Source organism: Aspergillus viridinutans, assembly GCF_018404265.1.
Source record: "Aspergillus viridinutans IFM 47045 DNA, scaffold_10, whole genome shotgun sequence".
In the NCBI taxonomy this organism is placed as follows: domain Eukaryota; kingdom Fungi; phylum Ascomycota; class Eurotiomycetes; order Eurotiales; family Aspergillaceae; genus Aspergillus; species Aspergillus viridinutans.
Window position 1 is genome coordinate 930,575 of NW_025091226.1, and position 21,916 is coordinate 952,490.

The window sequence follows — 21,916 nt, forward strand, 5'->3', positions numbered from 1 at the left end:
GAGGAAAAGACGGTCGGGAGTCGCGGCCCAGCAGGAGAGATTCTGAGACACAGCTCCGACGCGGGGCAGCTGTGGATCGAATTATCTAATTGGCGGATGGCCGGTGACGATAACAGTTGGCGATAATGCGATGCTCGTGTGCAAGAAATATGGCTAACTACTAGGCAGAAAGACATCTTCTATTTGTCTCTTCAATTGTTTTAGTCAAGTGGCTACTCCGTGCTTCCAAAATAACCACCATGAATCGATCATCTACATCGGCTCCTACCTTGTCCCTGTTTGCAATTGGACGGACGTGGTCAACAGACCGTTGATAAGCTCCGATAAGGCAACAGGCTCTAAGGCTCTCCACACTCGACACGGCCCCGTACCTTATCTTCCGCATCTCCAACCCCCTGCCACCACGCTCGTGAGTTCATTCATTCCCTGTCCATAGTGGCGTTTACAGACCCAACTTACCGTCCCAGGAACTCCCCTCAAGTCACCATGTCCGCGTCCACATCCTTCTGCGAGGTGACCCTCGAGAACGTCGCCGAGGTCCTCAAAAATGACACCAAGGTCAAGCTGGCGGGTGTCGACGTGGACGGCCAGCTGCGCGGCAAGCTCATCTCCAAGAAGAAATTCCTCTCCATCGCCGCTGACGGGTTCGGGTTCTGCTCGGTGATCTTTGGCTGGGACATGCACGACCGGACATACTTTAAAGAGCTCGCGATCAGTAATAAGGAGAATGGATACCAGGATCTCGTCGCGGTGCCTGATCTGAGCAGCTTTCGCCGAATCCCCTGGGAGAACAATATTCCGTTCTTTCTTGTCAGCTTTTTTGATCCGGAGACCAGGGAGCCTGTTTGCGCTTGTCCGCGGGGGCTACTAAAGACGGCGCTCAGTAAGGTGGAGGCAGCGGGATACCGTGCTATGGCCGGGGGTAGGTTGTTTGTTCTGCTTGAGTTGCTAGTATGTTTGACATGCTTACTGATTGATATTCAGCGGAGTATGAATTTTATCAGTTCCGCGCACCAGGCGACTACCCCACACCTGAACGGAATGCCTCCGCAACCGCCGCCTTCCTCCAAAAGAACCCTGTCGAAGCGTTGCCTGCGCTGACGGAGGGTATGTTTGGATACAGCCTTACTCGCCCCATACACAATCAGGATTACTACTACGGCATATTTGACGCATGCGAGCAGTTCAACTGCGAGATTGAGGGATGGCACACGGAAAGCGGGCCGGGAGTATTTGAGGCAGTGAGTTGTTCTTGGCCGTTGAGCAGTGCATCGCTGACGCGTTAAGGCATTACAATTCGGGGAAGCCAAGGAAATGGCAGACAAGGCTGGGTTATTCAAGTGAGTCGTTCGGTCGGTGCATACGAAGCTATGGGCGACTGCTGACCTTTCAGATACGTGGTCAAGTCCATCGGCGCCAAACATGGCATCACGCCGGCATTCATGGCAAAACCACGCGAAGGATTGCCTGGCAACAGCGGACACATGCATATCTCGCTAGTTACGGAAGATGGAAAGAATGCTTTCCTCCGCCCGACGCCGGACCCATCCCCGCCCTATCCAGACGTAGCGCACCTCTCCGATCTAGGAAGACACTTCTTGGCAGGTATTCTAGCGGGCCTTCCGGATATCATGCCTCTTTTTGCACCGACGATCAACTCATACAAGCGGCTGGTGGAGAACTTCTGGGCCCCCGTCACCGTATCCTGGGGTCTGGAGCACCGGGCCGCTTCCATCCGGCTGATCACCCCGCCCACAGCCAGCGCGAAAGCAACTCGATTCGAGGTGCGCGTGCCGGGAGCAGACGCGAACCCGCACTTTGTCCTAGCCGCTATCGTCGCATTGGGTTGGCGCGGCGTCGAGAAGAAGCTGGAGATTCCTGTCCCGCCTCTGTCCAAGGGCGAGGACATGGGTGGTACCAGCGACCAGGGCGTTCGACTGGCCAAAACATTGAAGGAAGCGACGGTTGCATTCATGCGCAAGGACAGCGTTGCACGAGAGGTATTTGGCGATACATTCGTGGATCACTTTGGGGGGACGCGAGAACATGAGGTGCACCTGTGGGAGGAAGCAGTGACTGATTGGTTTGTGTTCTCCGCATGCATGACGACTGGGATTATGCTAACACTGTTGACAGGGAGGTGCGACGGTACATTGAGACGGTCTAACGAATTTGATGCGACTACGGTCCAACGGCGGTTGTATATACCCTGGTAGTCTTTTCACCTGATCATGCTGTATCTTCGAGTTGATGTCTCAGCGAGTGTTGTGCATTGATTGATACCATGCGAGAGTACGAAGTATAGCGTGATAGATCCTCTATTTGACTCTTGTCAATCAGTTTGAAACAGAGACCCGTTTGCTCCCGAGTGTATAACAAATCGGAATGTGGCCCGGAAGCTAGAGCTTCTGTCTCGAGCTACAGAATATCACATGCGGTCGACCATCTTCACATGCCACCCTGCCAACACGCAAGATCGCAATGTCGACAATTAGTAGATACAACAGTTTGATATGATAGTCAGTATTCGTTCAAAAAATATATTGTATCCTTGATATTGATATTGCTAAATATGTCTGTAGAATGTTGTTGATTGTGGTATTGATAGTATGTAGTAGTCCTGTTGGAAGAATGACTGAGCGGGACAAGTCGGACATGCAGCCTGAGGCAGCTAAGCCGAAACGCAGATGCAAGGGTTCAGGCCTAGATCATCCTGACGTTGGACCGCGGCTTCAACGGCCAGGGAGATCTCGGGCATGCGGACGAATCCCTCGGTTGATCTATTTGATCTGGCGACGGTACATGATACTTTTCACGATCTGTTAGTCCGTATTCAGTAGATCGATCAGTGCACTGAAATGGCCGAGAAATTGAATCCTCCATAATACTTCAACGAGCAATTGTCTTGAATGCATTCATTGATTATATAGTAATAGTATTAGCAGTGGATGATAAGCAGCCCCTGCCGATATCGATCGGTCTGCGGCGGCCCCCGGGTGAGGGGAAGCCCAAGACACCTCAGGCAGGACGCGGGGAGTCGGCCGAAAGATCAATACACACTAGTAAGATAACTGGTAATTTATATTTCCTTCTCGGGCTTAGTGAGGGAGATGTCCGCGGAAAAGTCATGTGATTCCGTCCGAAAAGGTCAACTTCCGCTCATCCAGCGCTGGTTATGCACGATGACTGGCTGCTGTCCATCAGTGATAGGATGTTTTCCACAGTTTCCCTGAAGGACACTTCCTCATATCATGAGGATAACTTACCGATTACAGCTGGATGACTGGAATGGAAATGGGTGACCTGCAAGGTGTCGGTTCTTCGCCCATGGTTGGTCCAAACTTCCAATGGGCCGCGGCTGTTCATCGTTCTGACGTAGTCTTCGTTCTTACTCCCGAAGGAACCATGCATGCGATCCTTCTATATATTGTTGTCTAGGCGCTGCGCTGTGCTTTGATCTCTTTTCTTCTTCTTCTTGAACTTTATTTGGGTGACTTATCTTCATCCGTCACATCATACTCAGCCATTGATCATTGAAAAGACAATATCAACATGAGCCAAATCGAAGTACAGCTCAAGGATGTCGCCATCCTGGGCGCCGTGAACAACGAGCATCGCAAGATCCTCACCAAGGAAGCTTGCGCTTTCCTTGCCATCCTCCACCGCACCTTCAACCCTACCCGAAAAGCCCTCCTCCAGCGCCGTATCGATCGCCAGGCCGAGATCGACAAGGGCCATCTGCCTGACTTCCTCCCCGAGACCAAGCACATTCGTGAAAATGACGCCTGGAAGGGTGCTCCTCCCGCTCCCGGTCTGATTGACCGTCGCGTGGAGATCACTGGTCCCACGGACCGCAAGATGGTCGTCAATGCCCTGAATGCGGATGTCTGGACATACATGGCAGATTTTGAGGGTGAGCCACTTGCATTTGGCTGCATTTTGAAGATAAACTGACAGGCATAGACTCGAGTGCCCCCACCTGGTCGAACATGATCAACGGCCAAGTCAACTTGTACGATGCTATCCGCCGTCAGGTCGACTTCAAGCAAGGAAACAAGGAGTACAAGCTCCGCACAGACCGCACCCTTCCCACCCTGATCGCTCGTGCTCGAGGCTGGCACCTTGACGAGAAGCACTTTACAGTTGACGGCGAGCCTATCTCCGGCAGCTTGTTCGATTTTGGTCTTTACTTCTTCCACAACGCCAAGGAGCTGGTTGCTCGCGGCTATGGTCCTTACTTCTACCTCCCCAAGATGGAGTCCCACCTCGAGGCCAGACTCTGGAATGACGTCTTCAACCTCGCTCAGGACTACATTGGCATGCCCCGCGGGACCATCCGTGCCACTGTTCTGATTGAGACCATCACTGCTGCTTTTGAGATGGATGAGGTGGGTTCACAATACTCTACGGCTAGCTCAATTGCCACTTTGTACTAACATTCGCAGATTATCTACGAACTGCGTGACCACAGCTCCGGTCTCAACTGCGGCCGCTGGGATTACATCTTCTCCTTCATCAAGAAGTTCCGCAAGCACCCCAACTTTGTCCTTCCCGACCGCTCCGACGTCACCATGACCGTGCCATTTATGGATGCCTATGTGAAGCTGCTCATCAAGACTTGCCACCGCCGTGGTGTCCACGCTATGGTAAGCCTCCTGCGCCTGATCAACAGAGAAGAAGCTGACAATCGTAGGGTGGTATGGCTGCTCAGATCCCTATCAAGGACAACGCCGCCGCCAACGACAAGGCCATGGAGAACGTGCGCGCCGACAAGCTGCGTGAGGTCCGCGCCGGCCACGACGGTACCTGGGTTGCTCACCCCGCTCTCGCCGCCATTGCCTCCGAGGTCTTCAACAAGTACATGCCTACCCCCAACCAGCTGTTCGTCCGCCGGGAAGAGGTCAACATCACCGCCAACGATCTGCTCAACACCAACGTTCCTGGCAAGATCACTGAGGATGGTATCCGCAAGAACTTGAATATTGGTCTTTCCTACATGGAGGGCTGGCTCCGCGGTGTCGGCTGCATCCCGATCAACTACCTGATGGTATGTTTCTTTCACTTTTACTTTCACCTTTCACCTGTGCGACAACTAACCGAGAGTAGGAGGACGCCGCTACCGCCGAAGTGTCCCGGTCTCAACTCTGGCAGTGGGTGCACCACCAGGTCACCAGCTCCGAGGGCAAGAAGATCGACAAGGCCTACGCTCTGCGTCTGCTCCAGGAGCAGGCCGACGCCCTGGCCGCCAAGGCGCCCAAGGGCAACAAGTACCAGCTGGCGGCCCGTTACTTTGCCGGTCAGGTGACGGGTGAGGATTATGCGGACTTCCTTACCAGCCTGTTGTACAATGAGATTTCGACCCCAGGTACTGCGTCGAAATTGTGAGCGTTGGATGCCAGATTGATGATTGATGATTCCCCTGTACTGTACATTTTAGCATCAATACATTGTCAGTAATTCTCCGTTATACCTTGTATAACATGGATAGTACTATAAGACATATGCGAGACGCGTTCTCTTGCTCCTCCCTGGGAGTTGAGTTCCATATTAGATCCGTACCTGGACCAAAAAGACTTCTTTGACGGTATTACAGGAGTGCGAAGGCAGTATTTGTTCTGACTTTGCATTAGACGTCGTAGCAGCAGATGCACGCAAGAAATCCACGTTACTAGCTATCGGACATGATATCTACTTGTAATGATTCCAAGACAATGGACAAGTAATTGACCATTGTCATCCTCAACATAGTCACCAGTCGAGATTCTTTGTATCACAATGCCATTGTGCATGTCTTGATTCTGTCTTTTCATCGATTGTTTTCTTTGTCCTGCATCTCGGGCTGTTCCATTGCCGCAAAATCGACTCAAAGACAATGCCTTGACACGATGTCTCGGTCAATCCGTTCGTAAGACATCTCTTCGCGCAGTTTCTCTACCCATGCCATTCTCGTGTCCCCGATTCTCTTAGTCCGAGTCTAGGACATCCGCCTTCGTCCTTTCAAGTCTTGATGTCTCTCTACAAGACATCGCCGTCTTGTTCGGGATGTATCGAGTGATGAAATGTCTGATATGAACGGATTGTGTCTCATTTCTCTGCTCGCGATGGATATAAATTTCGAGAGAAATCTGCTCAAGATGGACTTTCTTCATCACCATCATCCTTTGGATACCTTGCTCTTCTCTCTTCTCTTGCTCTGTCTGTTCGAAATCCACAACCACAACTTTAGTTGCAACCTCTTGAATTTCCTCAACACTTCTACTTCCTCAATCAAGCACAAGGGTAAGGACAAGACCAAAGGAAAATGTCCCAACAACCCACAAACTACCACGACCCCTCCGCCCCCCGCCTCATCCCCGTCGACGACTGTTCGACCTACGAAACAGGGTACAGACCCAACCTCCCGGGCCAACGCACCTGGTGGGTCTTCTGCCCCGTAACCGGCCACTTCCAGAGCGCCTACTCCCTCCTCGGCGCCATGATCGAGAGCGTCGCCCGCGGCCAGGCCACCCTCGCGCCGGCCTGGGACCGCACCTTTGCCGGTGGCATCTGGTATGATTTTGATTGCAGTGCTGATGTTTTGGATGTGCAGGTGCTGATGGGTGTGGCTGTTAGTGATATGCAGAGACGGATTGAGTCGTATATGTATACGAGTGATGGGCAGGTTGGGTATAAGCCTGCGCTTGGGTTTCGGTAGGTAGGTCTTGACTGTGGTTGCTGACTAGATTGCAGGTCGGTTGAGGAGGATGAGGATGAGGGTGAGGAGGATTGGGAGATTGACCGATAGGTAGGTTTCCTTGCTTTTGCATGCTGGTTGGTTTGGTTTTGTTTGACTTGCTTGAATGCTATCGATACGTTTGGGTTACGACAATGAGCTGAGATTTTCGACAGAATATTCCCATTACTGATCAATATGTAGGCTCGTAGATGTAGAGAAGATATGGAATACCCGGTGAGGAAAACTTCCACCGGCGTTGCAATGCAGAACCCTAATTGATGAAAGATAATGTTGCAACCTAGTACGTTGTAGCTGCCAAGATACCACAGAGACCTCCTCCTCTTCTTATTTTCTGTCGAAGATGTCTATATTCCCAGAACGTAATGAAGCGAGCTGATAAATACCGCTTGAGTCGTTGGAAGCTCCGGTCATCATTCATTGGTAATGAGCGGGCACCTTGAAAGAAGATGATGATCTCGGTATACCTATATACAGAGTGTGCAGCCATAGGTATTAGCTTAACTAAGGTATAATAATATAGTAGTCCAGCGAGATAAGGGATATACTAAGATACAAGATGCATTGCCGTCTACCTACTACATTGGGCAGGCAATGGCTTTAGGAGCATTAGGTCTACGCTTACAAAGACAGGACGAGACTTCGCAACTCTTTCATATGTCGACAGGAGCAACGGTCAGAGTAGTCCAGTCGAAGTTGACTTTATTCCAACGACCACCACCAGTTAGGCCCTCTTGCTTTCCCACCTGGGGACAAACTATCCTAGTCTAGTATACACCAATTCAGTCCACTCATGTCAAGCACCACGAATTTAAATATACTCCCAAGCGGCAGCCCGAGTATCATTCGAAGGCACCGCCAGAGCATCAAAACCAAGACATTCCGCGCCGCCCGTAACGTTCGCAACAGCCGCATACACCTGCCAGTGCGTGGCGGTGCCATTGCTCTTGGGACAAGCGACGAACCCGCTGGCGCCCTGGCCCTTGTACGCGAAGTGTCCGAACGGCGCGCCGGCGGCGTAGACGAACGGACCAGTGGAGGAGCCGGGGGGAATGTAGGCCGAGTGAGGGGTGGTGAAGCGCAGGGCACCGCGGGGGTCGACGTAGATGCGCTGGCCGCCGGGGACGGCGACGTCCTGGGTTTGTCAGTATGTTTTAGGACAAGTGAGCATAGGGAGGGACGTACCAGGGCAGTCTCGCTGGCGAACCGGGTGGTTGTGCCTGGGGGACAGCCGCCGACTTTCTCGACGGATTCAGGGCAGAATGTGGAGGGGGACTCGCCGAGCCAGAAGTTGCCGTGAGCAGCGTTCAGGGGGAGCAAGTGGACGGGCGAGCCGGAGCGAGCGGACATGACGGAGAATTTGCTGGTGCCGTTGCTGCTGCTGTAGCTGTGGCTGTGGCCATTGTTGCGGACGGGGATGCTGACGGCAGAGGCCAGGGTGAGGAGCGAGAAAAGAGCTGGGATCTTCATTTTTCTGCAGTTGTAGATGTACTTGTAGAAGTATTTGTAGAGTAGCTACACAGTAATAGTGAGATGGGGTTGATGGATCAGATATGGAGAGGGAGAGGTTTATATACCTGATCTGCCAGCACTAACCGACGAAAAAACCAGATCTGATCAGCAACCCTCCATTTTTATCATCTCTTATCTATTTCTTTCACGAGAGACAAAAGCCTTGCCCTATGCGGCATGTCGAGCGCCCATCTCCACTTGGCCCTGACGATCCCGGGTCGGTCTCCGTCTGGATTTCTACCGGTGGCTCCGACGGTTAATACCCTTGAAACAGAGGGGCAGCCGATCATGCTACGTCGTTGCCGCACCCTTGCTCATTCTCTTACACGGCACTTCTTTGGCAGGGATGCCGTACGGAGAAGAAAAATTGATCCAGCAATGAATGGCCGATGATGCCGATGATCGACGGTTGCTCCACTCCGTGTCTCGGGTTGAGTACCGTTCTGGTCAAATGGAATAGCTTCACGTTCTGCTGCTCCTGTCATTGGCCAAGGGTCAGTAATAGCCCCTCAGGGTCCAGTCCACAGCCTTGTGCTGCCGAAAACTCACCTCGAGCTGGAAGATTCGGCGCAGCCACAGATCCACTTTGCGTGCTCATGATGACAAGAGGCGGCCTGATTCCTTGGAACACATTCTATATTTGTCGGATGCTGCCTGCTGTGGCATTGCTTGATCTATTATTATGTCCCACATCTATGTACAAGAATTAGTCTATACATACAACAAGGCAAACTCAATACACCCCCATCAATGGCAGATCGCGAGAACTGCGTCCCACCCAGATCTGGAATTTGCCCTCCGGCATCACCCAGTTCTGCTCGCGCGTGCTCCAGTAGCTCAGATCCTTCCGACTGAGCGTCATCTGCACCTCGCGTCGCTCACTAGGCTCCAGCTCGACCTTGGTGAAGTTCCGCAGGACCCGCTCAGGAAACTCGATTTTCACCCGCTCCCTCTGCTTCTCCCCGGGCTTCTCTACGTCGGAGTCCACCTCCACCCAGTCGCCCTCCTCGGTCACATCGGGCGGAAAGGATACATAGACCTGAACCACCTCCTGCCCCTTGCGATCTCCAGTATTGCTCACCTGGACCTTTACACGTACCATCGCCTCGTATAGCGCGGGATGGCCACCTGCTCCGCCTCCGGCCGGCGATGGATTTTGTGTCTCGTTGTAACCCTTGGGGTAGAATGAATAGTTGCGCGGTGCCGCTCCATCAAGACTTGGAAGATAGGGATAGATGTACTTGAAGATTGGCTGGAAACCAGCTGGGAATAACGCCGATGCAGGATCCGGAAGGCTGGTATCGTACACTGGTGGAGCCACGGCGTCTGCAGGCCGCGGGGGTGGAGACCGCGATTTTTTCTGCACCGGGCTGACGCTGAGATCCGACAGTTCAATCGTGGTATAGGACAAGCCGAACCCGAATTCGAAGCGCGGCGTGATGTTATAACGGTCAAAATGCCGGTAATCGACGTACAGAGCGTCCAAAAAGTCCACCTGGGGCACCGGTGCATTTGGCTCGTATAACACCTGCGCGCCAGGCCCATAGTCCTCCAGGCTCTTCCCAATTGTGTATGGCAATCGTCCACTTGCATCCACGTCGCCGAACAGCACGTCCATCAATGCATTCCCGCTCTCCTGTCCGGGCAGGTTGGCCAGCAGGACGGCGTGCACGCCGGGAAGATCGATCCACGACTCCATCACGACCGGACCGACCGCGTGAATGACAACTACTGTCTTTCCCTGTCCGCCACCGCAGTTGCTCGCCACGCTGTGGACCAGGGTATCGCCTCCTTTCTGCAGAAAGAGATCGTTTCGGTCGCCGTGAATTCCGCCTGCGGAAATGTACCCCTCTCCTGAGTCTGCATTCACAAAAACCAGGCACAGATCTTTGTCAGCCGCGTCCGCTGGGATGACGGCGTTGCGCAGGTGCTCGGTGCTCTCTATTTCCGTCGACCATGCAGTTTCCAACGCCTCAATAGGGCTGACAAGATACGGGAACTCCACGGTTCCACTGCCCCAGCCGGTAGCCAGGGTGCCCTGGTTGCATCCCCGGTCAGGGCAAGCATTTGGCCCCGAGGCCGGTCCGGCGTCGTCACCATAGATACCAACGCGCAGAATGCCTCCGGATGGACTCGAGGCGTTGCGCGACAGTGGAAGTGTGTGATCTACGTTCTTCAGCAGCACTGTCCCTTCCGCCGCAACCTTTCTCGCAATGATGCTATGCGCCTCTGGCCCGGTGCCCTGGACGTCAACGTATTGGTTCACCACAGCATAGGACTCGTCGTTGCTTCCCGTATGCAGCCACCCAACCTCGTCGTTGGTCCAAGACGAAAAGTTAGGGCCGCCGTTGCCCTCGGGCGGCGGACGTTCCCAGTTATCTTGCCCCAAATGATACCACGCAGCCACAATTCGCGTGACCATGTCGTTGAGTCGCTCCACAGGAACAGATGTGTTGAGCACCGCTCTTGTCAGTTCACTACCCCAGAGGGACTTGCCGTCCACCCAATGCAGACCGTCTCCCGGCATGCTCATGTCGAGGCCACCAACGGCGCTGTTAATGCCAGACCGCTGGGCCAGCCAGTCGGACTGCACAAACCCTTGAAACCCCAGTTCATCCTTGAGGATCCCGTTCAAAAGTTTGCTATTTTCGCAGGCGTGGCTGTTGTTCACCATTTGATAAGAGCACATCACGCTAGCCACGTCGGCTCGAATACTCTCGGCAAAGGGCCACGCAAAGATTTCGTGCAGTGCACGATCGCCCACATTGGATGATAAAGCAGTCGGAATCCCCCACTCAAAGGGCTGCCGGAAATGCTCCTGCTCATTCATCACGAAATGCTTCGCCGTCGCCATGACCCCATTGCTCTGAATACCCCGGATGGTTTCCGCCGCAGCCACACCTTGAAGCACAGGGTCAGAGCCGAATCCTTCCCAGTTGCGCCCTCCCGCAGGCATCATTCCCAAGGGACCCATCGACGGGCCCAGGAGGACATTCACCCCTTTCAACCGAGCCTCTCGCCCCATGGCAACGCCGCGCTCGCGCATGAGCTCTCGATTCCACGTAGATCCCGTTGTAATACCCGCCGGAAAGGCAGACACATGGTCAACAAAGCGTAAGCCTTGAGGGCCGTCCTGTAAGCACAGCGAGGGGAATTTAACAATATCCGCCGGGCCTGAGCAATCAGCATGAATTCCACAGTCACAATCAACCAACGTACCAGTGTTTCCAACACACATTCCCATCTGCCAGCCAATCCCAGTCGTGATGTTGACCTTTTCGATGAGCGTCATATTCCGGACCAAGCTCTGCGCCTTTTTATAACTCTCCTCCCAATGCTTCAGCGTCCCCCCCTTTGGCGACGGAAACCACGAATCAGACGGTATCATCGGCTAGACAATCAGCCCCCAGCCTCAGGAAAAAGTATGCTACAGCACTCACCCAAACCTTCGGCTCCTGCCTATGCGACACTGCAAAACTTAGAAACCCCCACACCACCACCGCCAACGTAACAATGACAGCGACCAGCGTCCGCCACCAGATCCGAGCATACTTGACCGGCGTCCACGCCCTGAGCCTCTCGCGCCGCCGCTTCAGCCTGTCCTTCAACTTGTATCTGAGTGTGGCCTCCTCGTCGGAGTCGAGGTCGTCCGAGTCGTCGACGAAATCATACTGTTTCGACGCGGAGAGGAGCTCCAGCTCTGCTTCTGTGATGCTATCGAGGTACGTCTCAACGCCGCCGTCATCGCGGATGGTGGGGATGAATGCGGAAGAATGGTGGGAGCCGTAGCGGTCGACAGGACGGAGCTTGTAGGTGCCTGACTTTTCGAGGTCGGAGTCCGAGTCGGTGTCGGCATCGGCAAATTCGGAGGGAGAGCGAAAGGAGGAGATTTCCTCGGGGATGGCTTCGTGGAGGGGAGCGTAGCGTTGTTTGCCCTTGGATGTTGAGCTGGTTTTAAGGTGGTCCCTGAAGCTTCCGCCGTGGGTGGAATCCGGGGGAGCCATGCCGGGTTAGGGTAGGGATGTCATTTGATTAGAGAGATGTCTCTACAGACTGAAAAGAGAGAGAGAGAGAGAGAGAGAGACGGAAGATGCGGATTGACAAGTAAATGACAGGAGCAATTGCTGTCGATGGATAAAATGACGAAGCCGACGTGGTGGAACGGGGAGAAGCTATCAGCCAATCAGAGGGGAGCTGCATCTCCTGTATTGGAGATGCATTACGCACTGCTGGCGATCTTTTTCACTCGATTTCAAATGGCATGCTTTTGATATGCAGGAGAAATAGAGCGAGAGATTTGATTGTCGTGAAATAGATAGCTGAAATGTTGAGATGCTGAAATGCTGTGTAAAGTTGACGGATCGCCTAATCTGGCATGACAATAACAATATTCAACCCCTATTGCAGCCCAAGAACTGCTGAGCTCTCATGAAGTTAATAACCAGGAGACATGATTAAATATTACGAGAAGACTGGTTGCTTTATATGAGGCACTTTAGACAGCTCAGAGAAGAATATATTGGTCGAGTGCCAGGTACTTGCACAAGTTTATATAGTTGTTACCCGTGAGCAAAGGCACCAATTGTAAGCTTCTTACAGTGGAAGCTATGAACGCCAGAGTAAGTACGACTAATGGAATATAGACATAAAAACAGATGATGAAACGTAGGCATCGAAGTCATGTTCTCTATGTACTAACAATGTATTATTCAAAACATATACACCAGACCGTCTATAGCAAGATATGCCAAGTTGAATCATAACGCTCATATGCATTAGAAAGATGCACTTTTAGAAGTAAAAAGCAAAAGATCTATTCAGCTTCGTCGTCGGTGTCTTGGGGCTTGGGAGTACCCTTGGGAGATTGCAACCTATGTAGAGTTAGCAAGTCTGCAGAACGTGAAAAGATAAGGAGGAACATACCATTCAAGGTGACGCAATCTACGGCGCGCCTCGCGCTCCTTCAGCTGCGCACGCGTCATCTTCTTCTTCTTTCTGGCCTTGAACTTCAGTTCGCCTTGATCTTCAGCGCCAGAGTTGACAGCCGACGGAGCGGCGCTCGTCGCAGCCGAATTGGCGACAGTGCTGCCCGGCTGAGGCGAACTGGCGGCGCTGTCCTCGAAGCGGTCGAGAGCCACAGCGTTGTTGGTCCGAGCGACAATGCGACCATCGGCGATGTGCAACTGCTCGGGGCACAGGGCACCCACGAACTCCTCGTTGTGGGAAATCATGACGACACCTCCCTTGAAGTCACGGATGGCAACTGCCAGACCACCAAGAGAGTCACGGTCCAAGAAGTTGGTCGGCTCGTCCAACACCAGCAAGTGCGGGTTGTTCCACATGGCACCGGCCAACACGACCTTGACCTTTTGGCCACCAGAGAGACCGGAGATCTGGTTGTGGTTGGCAATCTCGGGGTCCAGACCGATATCCTCAAAGTGCTTCGAGATCGTCTTGGGGTCAAGGACTCGGAAACCGAGACCCTCACGGGAGGCTTCATGATCGTCAAACTCCTGGACCAGCTTGAAGAAGCCAAGCTCGGTCAGGGTCTCACGCGAGATCATGGTGTTGTGCTTGGGAAGAAGGCCGACCCATTTGATTTCGTACTGGAAGGTCTTCTTCCACTTCTGACGACCCATGATGGCTTCGATGCGGCGGGGGCCCCGGCCATCGCCAAGGTCGACCGGCTTCTCCATTTGGGCCTTGTCCTGGTCCGTCAGAATACGGGTCTGCTTGAGGAAGACTTCGCGGTCGTCTCCATTGGCATAACGCCACTGCAGGTATTGGCTGGGAGTCTTCTCGAGATGCATTTCAACGTGCTCCAGAGCGTGCTGCTTGATGTATCCGATACGAAGGTTGGGGTGCTTCTCAACTTTTCCGGTCTGGGGGATCGTCTCACCCGTCAACATCTTGATGAAAGTCGACTTGCCAGCACCGTTGCCACCAATGATGGCGACTCGAGACGACAGTGACAGCGAGAGGGAAGCGTCAACCAGAGACGGCTTGCTAGCGCCGGGGTAGGTATAAGTGCAGTTGGTCATACGAAGGATCGAACGGGTGTTGGACTTGATGCCAGAAAGGATACCGGGGGCAGGGAACTTGAACTGCACCATGCTGGAGGACAGGGTGTAGTAGCTCTTGGCTTCGGGCTTCTGTTTGACAAAAGCGGCCAGGTTACCCTTGTAGTGGACCAGCTTCTTTCCCTCGTAGTGGTAGATGTCGGTGCAGACCTCGTCCAAGAATCCCGAGTCGTGACTGACAATAAGACTGGTGATATCAGTGTGCTTCTTCAGATACTCCTGCAGCCACTTGACATTGGCAACATCCAGATGGTTAGTCGGTTCGTCCAGGAGCAACACATCGGCCTTCATGAGCATAGCACGGGCCAAAGCCAGCTTCATTTTCCAACCACCGGAGAGGGAGCCAACCCGCTGGTTCTGTCTTCCCTCGGGGCCATCGGTAAAGCCGAATTCGAGGAGGACACGGCTAATGTGCTCTTGTCCGGCTTCGGCAATCTTGGGATCCTTGGAGACATATTCGATGATGCTCAGATCCGCGTCTTCACCCTGATTGTGCTCGACGAAACAGGTACGGACAACGTCCTGAGGAGGGAATCCCTCTAGCTTCTCATTGGCAATACTGCGCATGAGGGTAGACTTGCCGGCACCGTTCCGACCACAGAGACCGTAGCGGTGACCCTTGAGAAGGCGAAGGTTCGTGTGAGAGAGCAGCAGCATTCCTCCGTAAGCGAGGGAGAAGTTGGCGTTGACAATCTCAACCTCGTTGGGGTCGTCAGGAACGGGCTTGCCGAACTTGCGGTGGTCTTCTTCGATGAAGTGCTCCTGGACGGAGGAAGCGACAGCCTCGTGCTTGTCATCCTGGAGGAATCCACGAAGATAAGGCCCAACACAGGCAAGAATGCGATCGTGCATTCTGGCATTGACATCCTCGCGCACCATCTCAGCGATGTAGCTCTTGCCGAGCTCGAAGAGGGCGTGCTCACTGGGCACTGCAAGGCCACCGTTCTCCTTTACCTTGGCCTCGAGCACAGCGAGAACCTCTTCAGCGGTCGTCTTCGCCACGGAGCCGGCCGCCAGGCTGCTGTCACCCATAGCTTTGTCGATGACATTCATGGCGCGGGTGGCAAGTTCTCTGACTTCAGGCAGCGAAGCGCGATCCTTGACCGCCTGCACACCGGGCTTGAGTTTGGGCAAGAAGGTGCGTGCTTCCGCCGGGTCATGGACCAATTTGGTCAAGTTCTCCACAACCACCACAGTGCGGCGCAGGGTCTCCTGGGGCGTCGTGGGTGCGTTCAGGGAACGTTCGAGCAGAGGGGTCAAGAGGGCGAGGACGGGCGAGGTGACGATGGCGACGAAGGTGGTCTGAGACAGGGCGTGGATAGCGTTCTGCAAAGTCTGTTCTGAAGGCTGCTCCATGGTCTTGATAAGCAGAGGAATGCGAGGAGCGACATCGTCGTTGTCCAGCAAAGTGGTCAGCGCGGTCATGGTCTTGATGGCCTGCTTGGCCACTTCGTTCTTGAGGTCGTGCATCCCGGACTCAACCAGGGGAATCAGCTCCTTGAGAGTCTTGCCCATGGCACTGCGCAGAAGATCCTTCTGGCGCTCCTCGTCCATGGTTCCAGTGCCAATCTGCGCCTTGACGGCCATCTTTTCCAACAGGGCATAGGCACCGACGAACCCCTGCCACTTACCAGAGCTCTTGTTGAGATAGGCCGAGAGGGCGGGGATGAGGGCGTTGACCAACGATTCTGGTTTCAAGCAATCGAAGAGCGCATCGATGGCGTATTGGGCCGCATCGCGCACGACAGCGCCCTTGTCAGCCAAAGCGTCGAGTGCAAGGTTCAGGACACCGCCATCCTGAAGAAGGAAGACGACTTCGCTGAGGGGGTGCTCGCGTGGAAAGCGCTCGAACAGGGCACCGATGATCAGCATGGCGCTTTCACGACGGGCACCGCTCTTCTTATCTGTGGCAGCCTTTTTGATCTCAGGGAGGATGTTGTATCTTTGAAGACCAAACGCTCCGACGCTCTGGATGAGGAGGTTGGTCAGGCCGTAGGCAGCCTCAAGAGACTGTTGCGAAGTCTCAGCCGTAAAGATTGTGTTCGTAAACGAGGATACCTCCTCGACGGTGGGAGGCACTCCCGAGGGAGTTTTCGAGACGGCGATAGGTGCGGACATCTCGGAGTGAGGCATTATCATGAAACTTGAGGGGGAGAGTGGAGAGTGTCAAAGAAAAGTGAGCTTCTCTGTCGATGTCAGGCCGACAAGATTATCTTCGTCGAGGCGATGGCGGGGAAACACGAAGATTAAGGGGAGGGTATATAAGATGGTAAGCCGGTGGATGAAATTCGTCCTTCCCCCAAGGACAGCTCGTCTAAGAAAAAGAGAAGGTCTAGGGTATATGAGAAGAAGAAAGAAAACAAGCAACAAAGAAGAGAAACAGCAGACTTGAAAATTCAAGGCTGATGATGGATGATGGAGGGGTCTCCACTATCTCGCTTTATCAACAAGAAAAAATTCGTGCCAGCGGACGAAAATTTTTGCCTGAGGCGATTCAGGGGTGCATGGCCAATCAGAGCTCACCGCCAGCACATGCGGACGATGATTTGCTCATGGGATCATGTGGCGTGTGGCTGGGGGATTATACGCCACAACGAGGCTGAGTGGCACAGTTGGTGCCTGGCCAGAGACTTAGATGCCTCAGGCACAGCATACCCCGGTCTTGGCCTTTCCTAATCGGGACTCCCCGCGTCATGGCAACAGTACAGAATGCTTAATCATGTTGCCTGACAGCATACGTTGTAGGAAGGTTTTACAGGTTGTGTCTTTATTTAATCTTGATAGTTCCTCCTTCTAGCAGCCTACGCAGGATAGATTCGAACGTGGTAGAGTCAGTAAACATGAAGTGATTGTGTACTCCTACCCCAGACCCACGAATGCCCGAACCCCTCATGTGATACCGACCTCTGTATGTCAACAACTAAGGTAATGGACAAAACCATCGAAAATCTTGTAAATAGATCTTTATCATAATTATCGTAAGATCAATTCCTTCATCCTGATACCCTTGAATCTACCGCCGGACCGAACATCGGCCATGCAACACCAGTAATGGCAATTGTCTTGTCCGCTGCTGCCGCCGACCGCAACTCCGCATGCAGCCGCGTTTTGCCTCGGTTTTGACAGACTTCCCCCCTGCCGTCATGGTTTCTGTCCACTGCCTACCTCCGCGGTCAACCGGAGGTGCTCTTTTCCTCCTTGTTTCGTCGTGCCTTTTTCTTTTACTCTCTTCTCTGATTGTCCCCCGCCTCATTTACTCAGAATATCCCTTGATATCCTCTCATCATAATGGCCATGACAATGAGATCGACACGCCATGCATCCAAGCTGGCTCAGGTGAGCATCAACCTGGTCAACAGTCGCATCCAAAGACTCATGTGTTTTCACGCTTAGACAGCCCGCTTGGCTCTCAATAATACCCGCAGATATTCGACGGCCGAACCAGATCTCAAGACCGCTCTGAAGGCGGTGATCCCCGCCAAACGCGAGCTGTTCAAGCAGGTCAAGGAACGTAGCGATGAGGTGATTGGCGAGGTCAAGATCGGCAACGTCATTGGTGGCATGCGCGGTCTCAAGTCCATGCTCTGGGAGGGGTCAGTGCTGGATCCCGACGAGGGCATTCGTTTCCACGGCAAGACCATCAAGGACTGCCAAAAGGAACTGCCCAAAGGCACCTCGGGCACCGAGATGCTCCCCGAGGCCATGTTCTGGTTGCTCCTGACGGGCCAGGTCCCCTCGACCAACCAAGTCCGCGCGTTCTCGCGCGAGCTGGCCGAGCAGTCCCATCTGCCGCAGCACATTCTGGACCTGATCAAGTCCTTCCCCCGATCCATGCACCCCATGACCCAGCTGTCCATTGCCGTGGCGGCCCTCAACACCGAGTCCAAGTTCGCCACGGCCTACGAAAAGGGCCTCAACAAGGCCGACTACTGGGAGCCCACGTTTGACGACAGCATCTCGCTGCTGGCCAAGATCCCGCGAGTCGCGGCGCTAGTCTTCCGCCCGGACGAGGTGGACCAGGTCGGCACGCAGGCCCTGGACGCCAGCCAGGACTGGTCGTACAACTTCGCCGAGCTCCTGGGCAAGGGCGGCAAGGAGAACCAGGACTTCCACGACCTGCTGCGTCTCTACCTGGCGCTCCACGGCGACCACGAAGGAGGCAACGTCTCCGCACACGCCACTCACCTGGTCGGCAGCGCGCTCAGCGACCCCTTCCTCAGCTACAGCGCGGGTCTGCTGGGTCTCGCAGGTCCGCTGCACGGGCTCGCCGCGCAGGAGGTTCTGCGCTGGATCCTGGCCATGCAGGACAAGATCGGCACCAAGTTCACCGACGACGACGTGCGCACTTACCTGTGGGACACGCTCAAGTCGGGCCGCGTGGTCCCCGGCTACGGCCACGGCGTCCTGCGCAAGCCCGACCCGCGCTTCCAGGCGCTCATGGACTTTGCCGCGACCCGGCCGGATGTCCTGGCCAATCCTGTGTTCCAGCTTGTCAAGAAGAACTCGGAGATTGCGCCTGCTGTGTTGACTGAACACGGAAAGGTACCTTCCCCCTGACGATACTCTCACTAGCGATACTGACAAATGACGCAGACGAAGAACCCCCACCCCAACGTCGACGCCGCCTCCGGAGTCCTCTTTTACCACTACGGCTTCCAGCAGCCCCTATACTACACCGTCACCTTTGGCGTCAGCCGTGCGTTGGGACCATTGGTGCAGCTCATCTGGGACCGGGCCTTGGGACTACCGATCGAGCGACCGAAGAGTATCAACCTGCTGGGGTTGAAGAAGTGATACAGCAAAGCTCAAGTATGACCGAGACGATTGTATTGCCCGTGATATCAACTGTTCTGTTTCGTTTACCGCCGATGTGCAATTAGAATGTAGATTCAATGAATAGATTACCGTCATTATCAGTTGAGTGTCCAAATCACTCGATATTACATGGGTATCAACACAAACACACCAATCACTCAATCCACCCGCTGCCCCTCAAACTATGACTCTCGACCCGCACCTCCGTCATCGTATGGATCCCCCCGCACTCTGTCCCGTTCTCAGTCATCCCCTTCAACTCCGCCAGCGTCGTCTCACTCTCACTTCCCCGCTCGTGCGAATTCGAATTCGTATTCGAATTCGAACTCGCATGTATACGCGCACACGGCGCCAGGATCCGCTCCTCCGAGTCCCCATCCGAGGCGACCTTGTCCCGCTCCTGCTCTACCGCAGTCGACAAGATGGTCGTCGTCGCGGGGATACGACTATCGAAGGGGCTGGAGTTGGAGCCGGAGCCATGAATATAGCCGGAGGGGCGCTTCGAGGGCGTCAGGCGGTAGGACTGGGATCCGCCGGGGTAGCGGCGGCGGGAGGAGGCTAGTTTGAGGGAGTGGAAGAGGGGGCCGTAGGTTGGGATGCAGGAGATTATTACCTGCAGTCTTTAAGTTAGCGAGCGTGCGAGCGAGCGAGCGACAGTGGAGCGTCGCTGGCGATGAGTGAAGTGGAGGTAAGAGGAGGGGGAACATACGCCGAGGCTAATTTCAATAACAGACCAGAGGACGATACCCTGGCTGTCGGTATAAGTTTTGAGGTTCTTGATGGTGAAGATGCGGATGATTTGGATGATGGTGACGAAGAAGCCGAGGGCGAAGAGGGCGACGAGGGCGATTTTTTGGCGGCGCTGGAGGTGCAGGGTTATCAGGACGGGGAGGGGGAGGGCGATGATGATGCAGTCGAAGGCGAGGCTGGTTCCTGGTTTTCTTAGTCCTGCTTGCGCCGGTTACTGCTGAGAGTCATACCTGCGAGTGCTGTATGATGTTAGTCTGGCACGACTTGACGGGAGAAAAGAGAACATACCGTAGTAAGATGCAAGGGCATCGATGCAGGTGCCCTGGATGGACATATCCCACTGCTTGGCTATCGGATGACAGGCAAAGCACAAGACAAATGTAAAAGCCAACTGGTTACCGACACAGGCGACGATGACGGCGATGATGACGATGCGGTAGGCCTTGACGAACCCGCCGATGCGGAGGTACGAGGCCAAAAGCGAGACTTTGAAGCCTAGCAGGGCCAGCGTGTAGACGGGGCCGCCGGTATATTGAACCTGCTTTAGTCAACCACAGATCTTTATCGTCGGTGAGGTCAAGGCAAGACGGACCTTGCTGAACGGCACGACGTTTTCCTTGGGAAAGTATTTGGCATCCAGTCCAAGACCCCATCGCGATTCTATGCGTAGTTAGCATCTGCAGCCTTGCAACTCCAGACTTGCAGGAGACTCACGCGCAATGGCTATCGCGCCATACGCAATGCCCAGAACGGAACTGAACAGCGAGGCATAATCATCGACCCATCCGGCGCGCTTGGTAACGACGCGCACATACAGCCGCAAAAGAACAGCCAGAAAGGCGACGATGGGAAAAACCAGGCAGATGGCAATGACACGCGGGACCTGGCTGTGAGGATCGGGGGTTTTGAGATTGTACACCCAACCCATGGCTATGCTAGGGAGCAAGCATATCACCGTGGCTTCACTAATATGGAGATATGAAGCTGTTGACCTAGAAGGATGTGCGTATTTTCTACTTTACTGGGATATTTATTGAGATGCACAATTAAGTTTGTAGGATTTAGATCGATTTCCGACTGAGGATATCCAGTTATCCACTGAATCTAGACAGGTCTCCGCCTGAGTTTATGATATGGTCAGTTGGTCACGCTGGTCGTCTCCAGCTGGGCTGGGAATCGATACTTAGTAATAGTGAGAAGGATCGGCGCACGGTAACACAAAAGTAAAAATGGGAGTAGACCAGGAGTGGTGGAACAATGGAAGAAGGAACTGAACCTTTCTCAGACAGTTCTCCGATGAACCACGGCTAGTCCGAAAAACCGACTGAGACTGTCTCAGTCTTTGGACTACGGAGTACTCCGAACATGGCATTCCACCAGTAGAAGGTCCTCGCTTGCTTTTCATTTCAGCCCAACCTGGCCAGTCCGCTTCCTGCGCAGGAATGGTCCTAGTAAACAAGTGGAGAACTGTAAGCCGTTGAAACCATGGTTCACGTTTATCTTGGCATTGGCATTGGCATTGGCCATCTTATCAGTGTCAGTCTATTGTATCTAGATATGCTGTAGCCTGTAGATACACATTCATCTACCTTACTACTAGTACCTACATCAAGGGATCGAGTTACAGTGTGCACATGGAAGGGACCGAGAGACTTGGAACAAACCCAAAAATCGACCAGGATTCACGGAAATGCAAAAGCGGCAGGCGATTCATCTATTAAGCTTCAACCAACCGGAAACATCCCTGTTATGCCCCCCAAACTAGGCCCAACTTAGTCCCGCCTCCACATTTCATTGGGCCATCGATCCCGCGGTGGAGTTGCAGGATCAGGATCAGGATCATACAGCCATACTGCAGCCGGCCAGTAAGGAAGCAGACTGGTAGAAGATAAGGTAGTTTACTCCGTAGTCCGTAGTCTACTCCGTTCTCTGTGCGAGGTTCCCCTGTCTGTCTAATATATGGTCAAGATTGCCGATGGTCTCAGACGTCTAGACTCTGGATTCTTCCGAAGCATGCCTTAATGTC

At 53.8% G+C, this 21,916-nt stretch overlaps 8 protein-coding genes across 8 annotated transcripts; 4 read left to right on the forward strand and 4 right to left on the reverse strand.

Annotated features, from left to right (window-relative positions):
* Window positions 1-486: 486 nt before the first annotated feature.
* On the forward strand, window positions 487-2,167 carry Aspvir_002001 (glutamine synthetase family protein; the record flags this gene model as incomplete). Its single annotated transcript, XM_043273604.1, has 5 exons — window positions 487-922; window positions 985-1,241; window positions 1,288-1,340; window positions 1,394-2,083; window positions 2,137-2,167. 5 exons carry the CDS (start codon window positions 487-489, stop codon window positions 2,165-2,167), a joined length of 1,467 nt encoding a protein of 488 aa, XP_043129539.1.
* A 1,385-nt stretch (window positions 2,168-3,552) lies between these two features.
* On the forward strand, window positions 3,553-5,385 carry Aspvir_002002 (malate synthase; the record flags this gene model as incomplete). The annotated part of the gene is made up of 5 exons (XM_043273605.1): window positions 3,553-3,913; window positions 3,964-4,388; window positions 4,446-4,646; window positions 4,694-5,047; window positions 5,107-5,385. 5 exons carry the CDS (start codon window positions 3,553-3,555, stop codon window positions 5,383-5,385), a joined length of 1,620 nt encoding a protein of 539 aa, XP_043129540.1.
* Window positions 5,386-6,301: 916 nt separating this feature from the next.
* On the forward strand, window positions 6,302-6,784 carry Aspvir_002003 (uncharacterized protein; the record flags this gene model as incomplete). The annotated part of the gene is made up of 3 exons (XM_043273606.1): window positions 6,302-6,549; window positions 6,613-6,690; window positions 6,730-6,784. The coding sequence occupies 3 exons, from the start codon at window positions 6,302-6,304 to the stop codon at window positions 6,782-6,784; spliced, it is 381 nt and encodes a 126-aa protein (XP_043129541.1).
* A 760-nt stretch (window positions 6,785-7,544) lies between these two features.
* Aspvir_002004 (putative IgE-binding protein) lies at window positions 7,545-8,203 on the reverse strand (the record flags this gene model as incomplete). The annotated part of the gene is made up of 2 exons (XM_043273607.1): window positions 7,545-7,868; window positions 7,919-8,203. 2 exons carry the CDS (start codon window positions 8,201-8,203, stop codon window positions 7,545-7,547), a joined length of 609 nt encoding a protein of 202 aa, XP_043129542.1.
* A 775-nt stretch (window positions 8,204-8,978) lies between these two features.
* Aspvir_002005 (beta-glucosidase) lies at window positions 8,979-12,249 on the reverse strand (the record flags this gene model as incomplete). The annotated part of the gene is made up of 3 exons (XM_043273608.1): window positions 8,979-11,419; window positions 11,465-11,636; window positions 11,686-12,249. The coding sequence occupies 3 exons, from the start codon at window positions 12,247-12,249 to the stop codon at window positions 8,979-8,981; spliced, it is 3,177 nt and encodes a 1,058-aa protein (XP_043129543.1).
* An 809-nt stretch (window positions 12,250-13,058) lies between these two features.
* Aspvir_002006 (putative mRNA-nucleus export ATPase (Elf1)) lies at window positions 13,059-16,458 on the reverse strand (the record flags this gene model as incomplete). Its single annotated transcript, XM_043273609.1, has 2 exons — window positions 13,059-13,116; window positions 13,169-16,458. The coding sequence occupies 2 exons, from the start codon at window positions 16,456-16,458 to the stop codon at window positions 13,059-13,061; spliced, it is 3,348 nt and encodes a 1,115-aa protein (XP_043129544.1).
* Window positions 16,459-17,613: 1,155 nt separating this feature from the next.
* mcsA (putative citrate synthase Cit1) lies at window positions 17,614-19,119 on the forward strand (the record flags this gene model as incomplete). Its single annotated transcript, XM_043273610.1, has 3 exons — window positions 17,614-17,661; window positions 17,719-18,867; window positions 18,919-19,119. 3 exons carry the CDS (start codon window positions 17,614-17,616, stop codon window positions 19,117-19,119), a joined length of 1,398 nt encoding a protein of 465 aa, XP_043129545.1.
* A 175-nt stretch (window positions 19,120-19,294) lies between these two features.
* Window positions 19,295-20,818, reverse strand: Aspvir_002008 (putative integral membrane protein (Pth11); the record flags this gene model as incomplete). Its single annotated transcript, XM_043273611.1, has 6 exons — window positions 19,295-19,753; window positions 19,850-20,073; window positions 20,121-20,129; window positions 20,179-20,428; window positions 20,483-20,550; window positions 20,605-20,818. 6 exons carry the CDS (start codon window positions 20,816-20,818, stop codon window positions 19,295-19,297), a joined length of 1,224 nt encoding a protein of 407 aa, XP_043129546.1.
* Window positions 20,819-21,916: the final 1,098 nt, after the last annotated feature.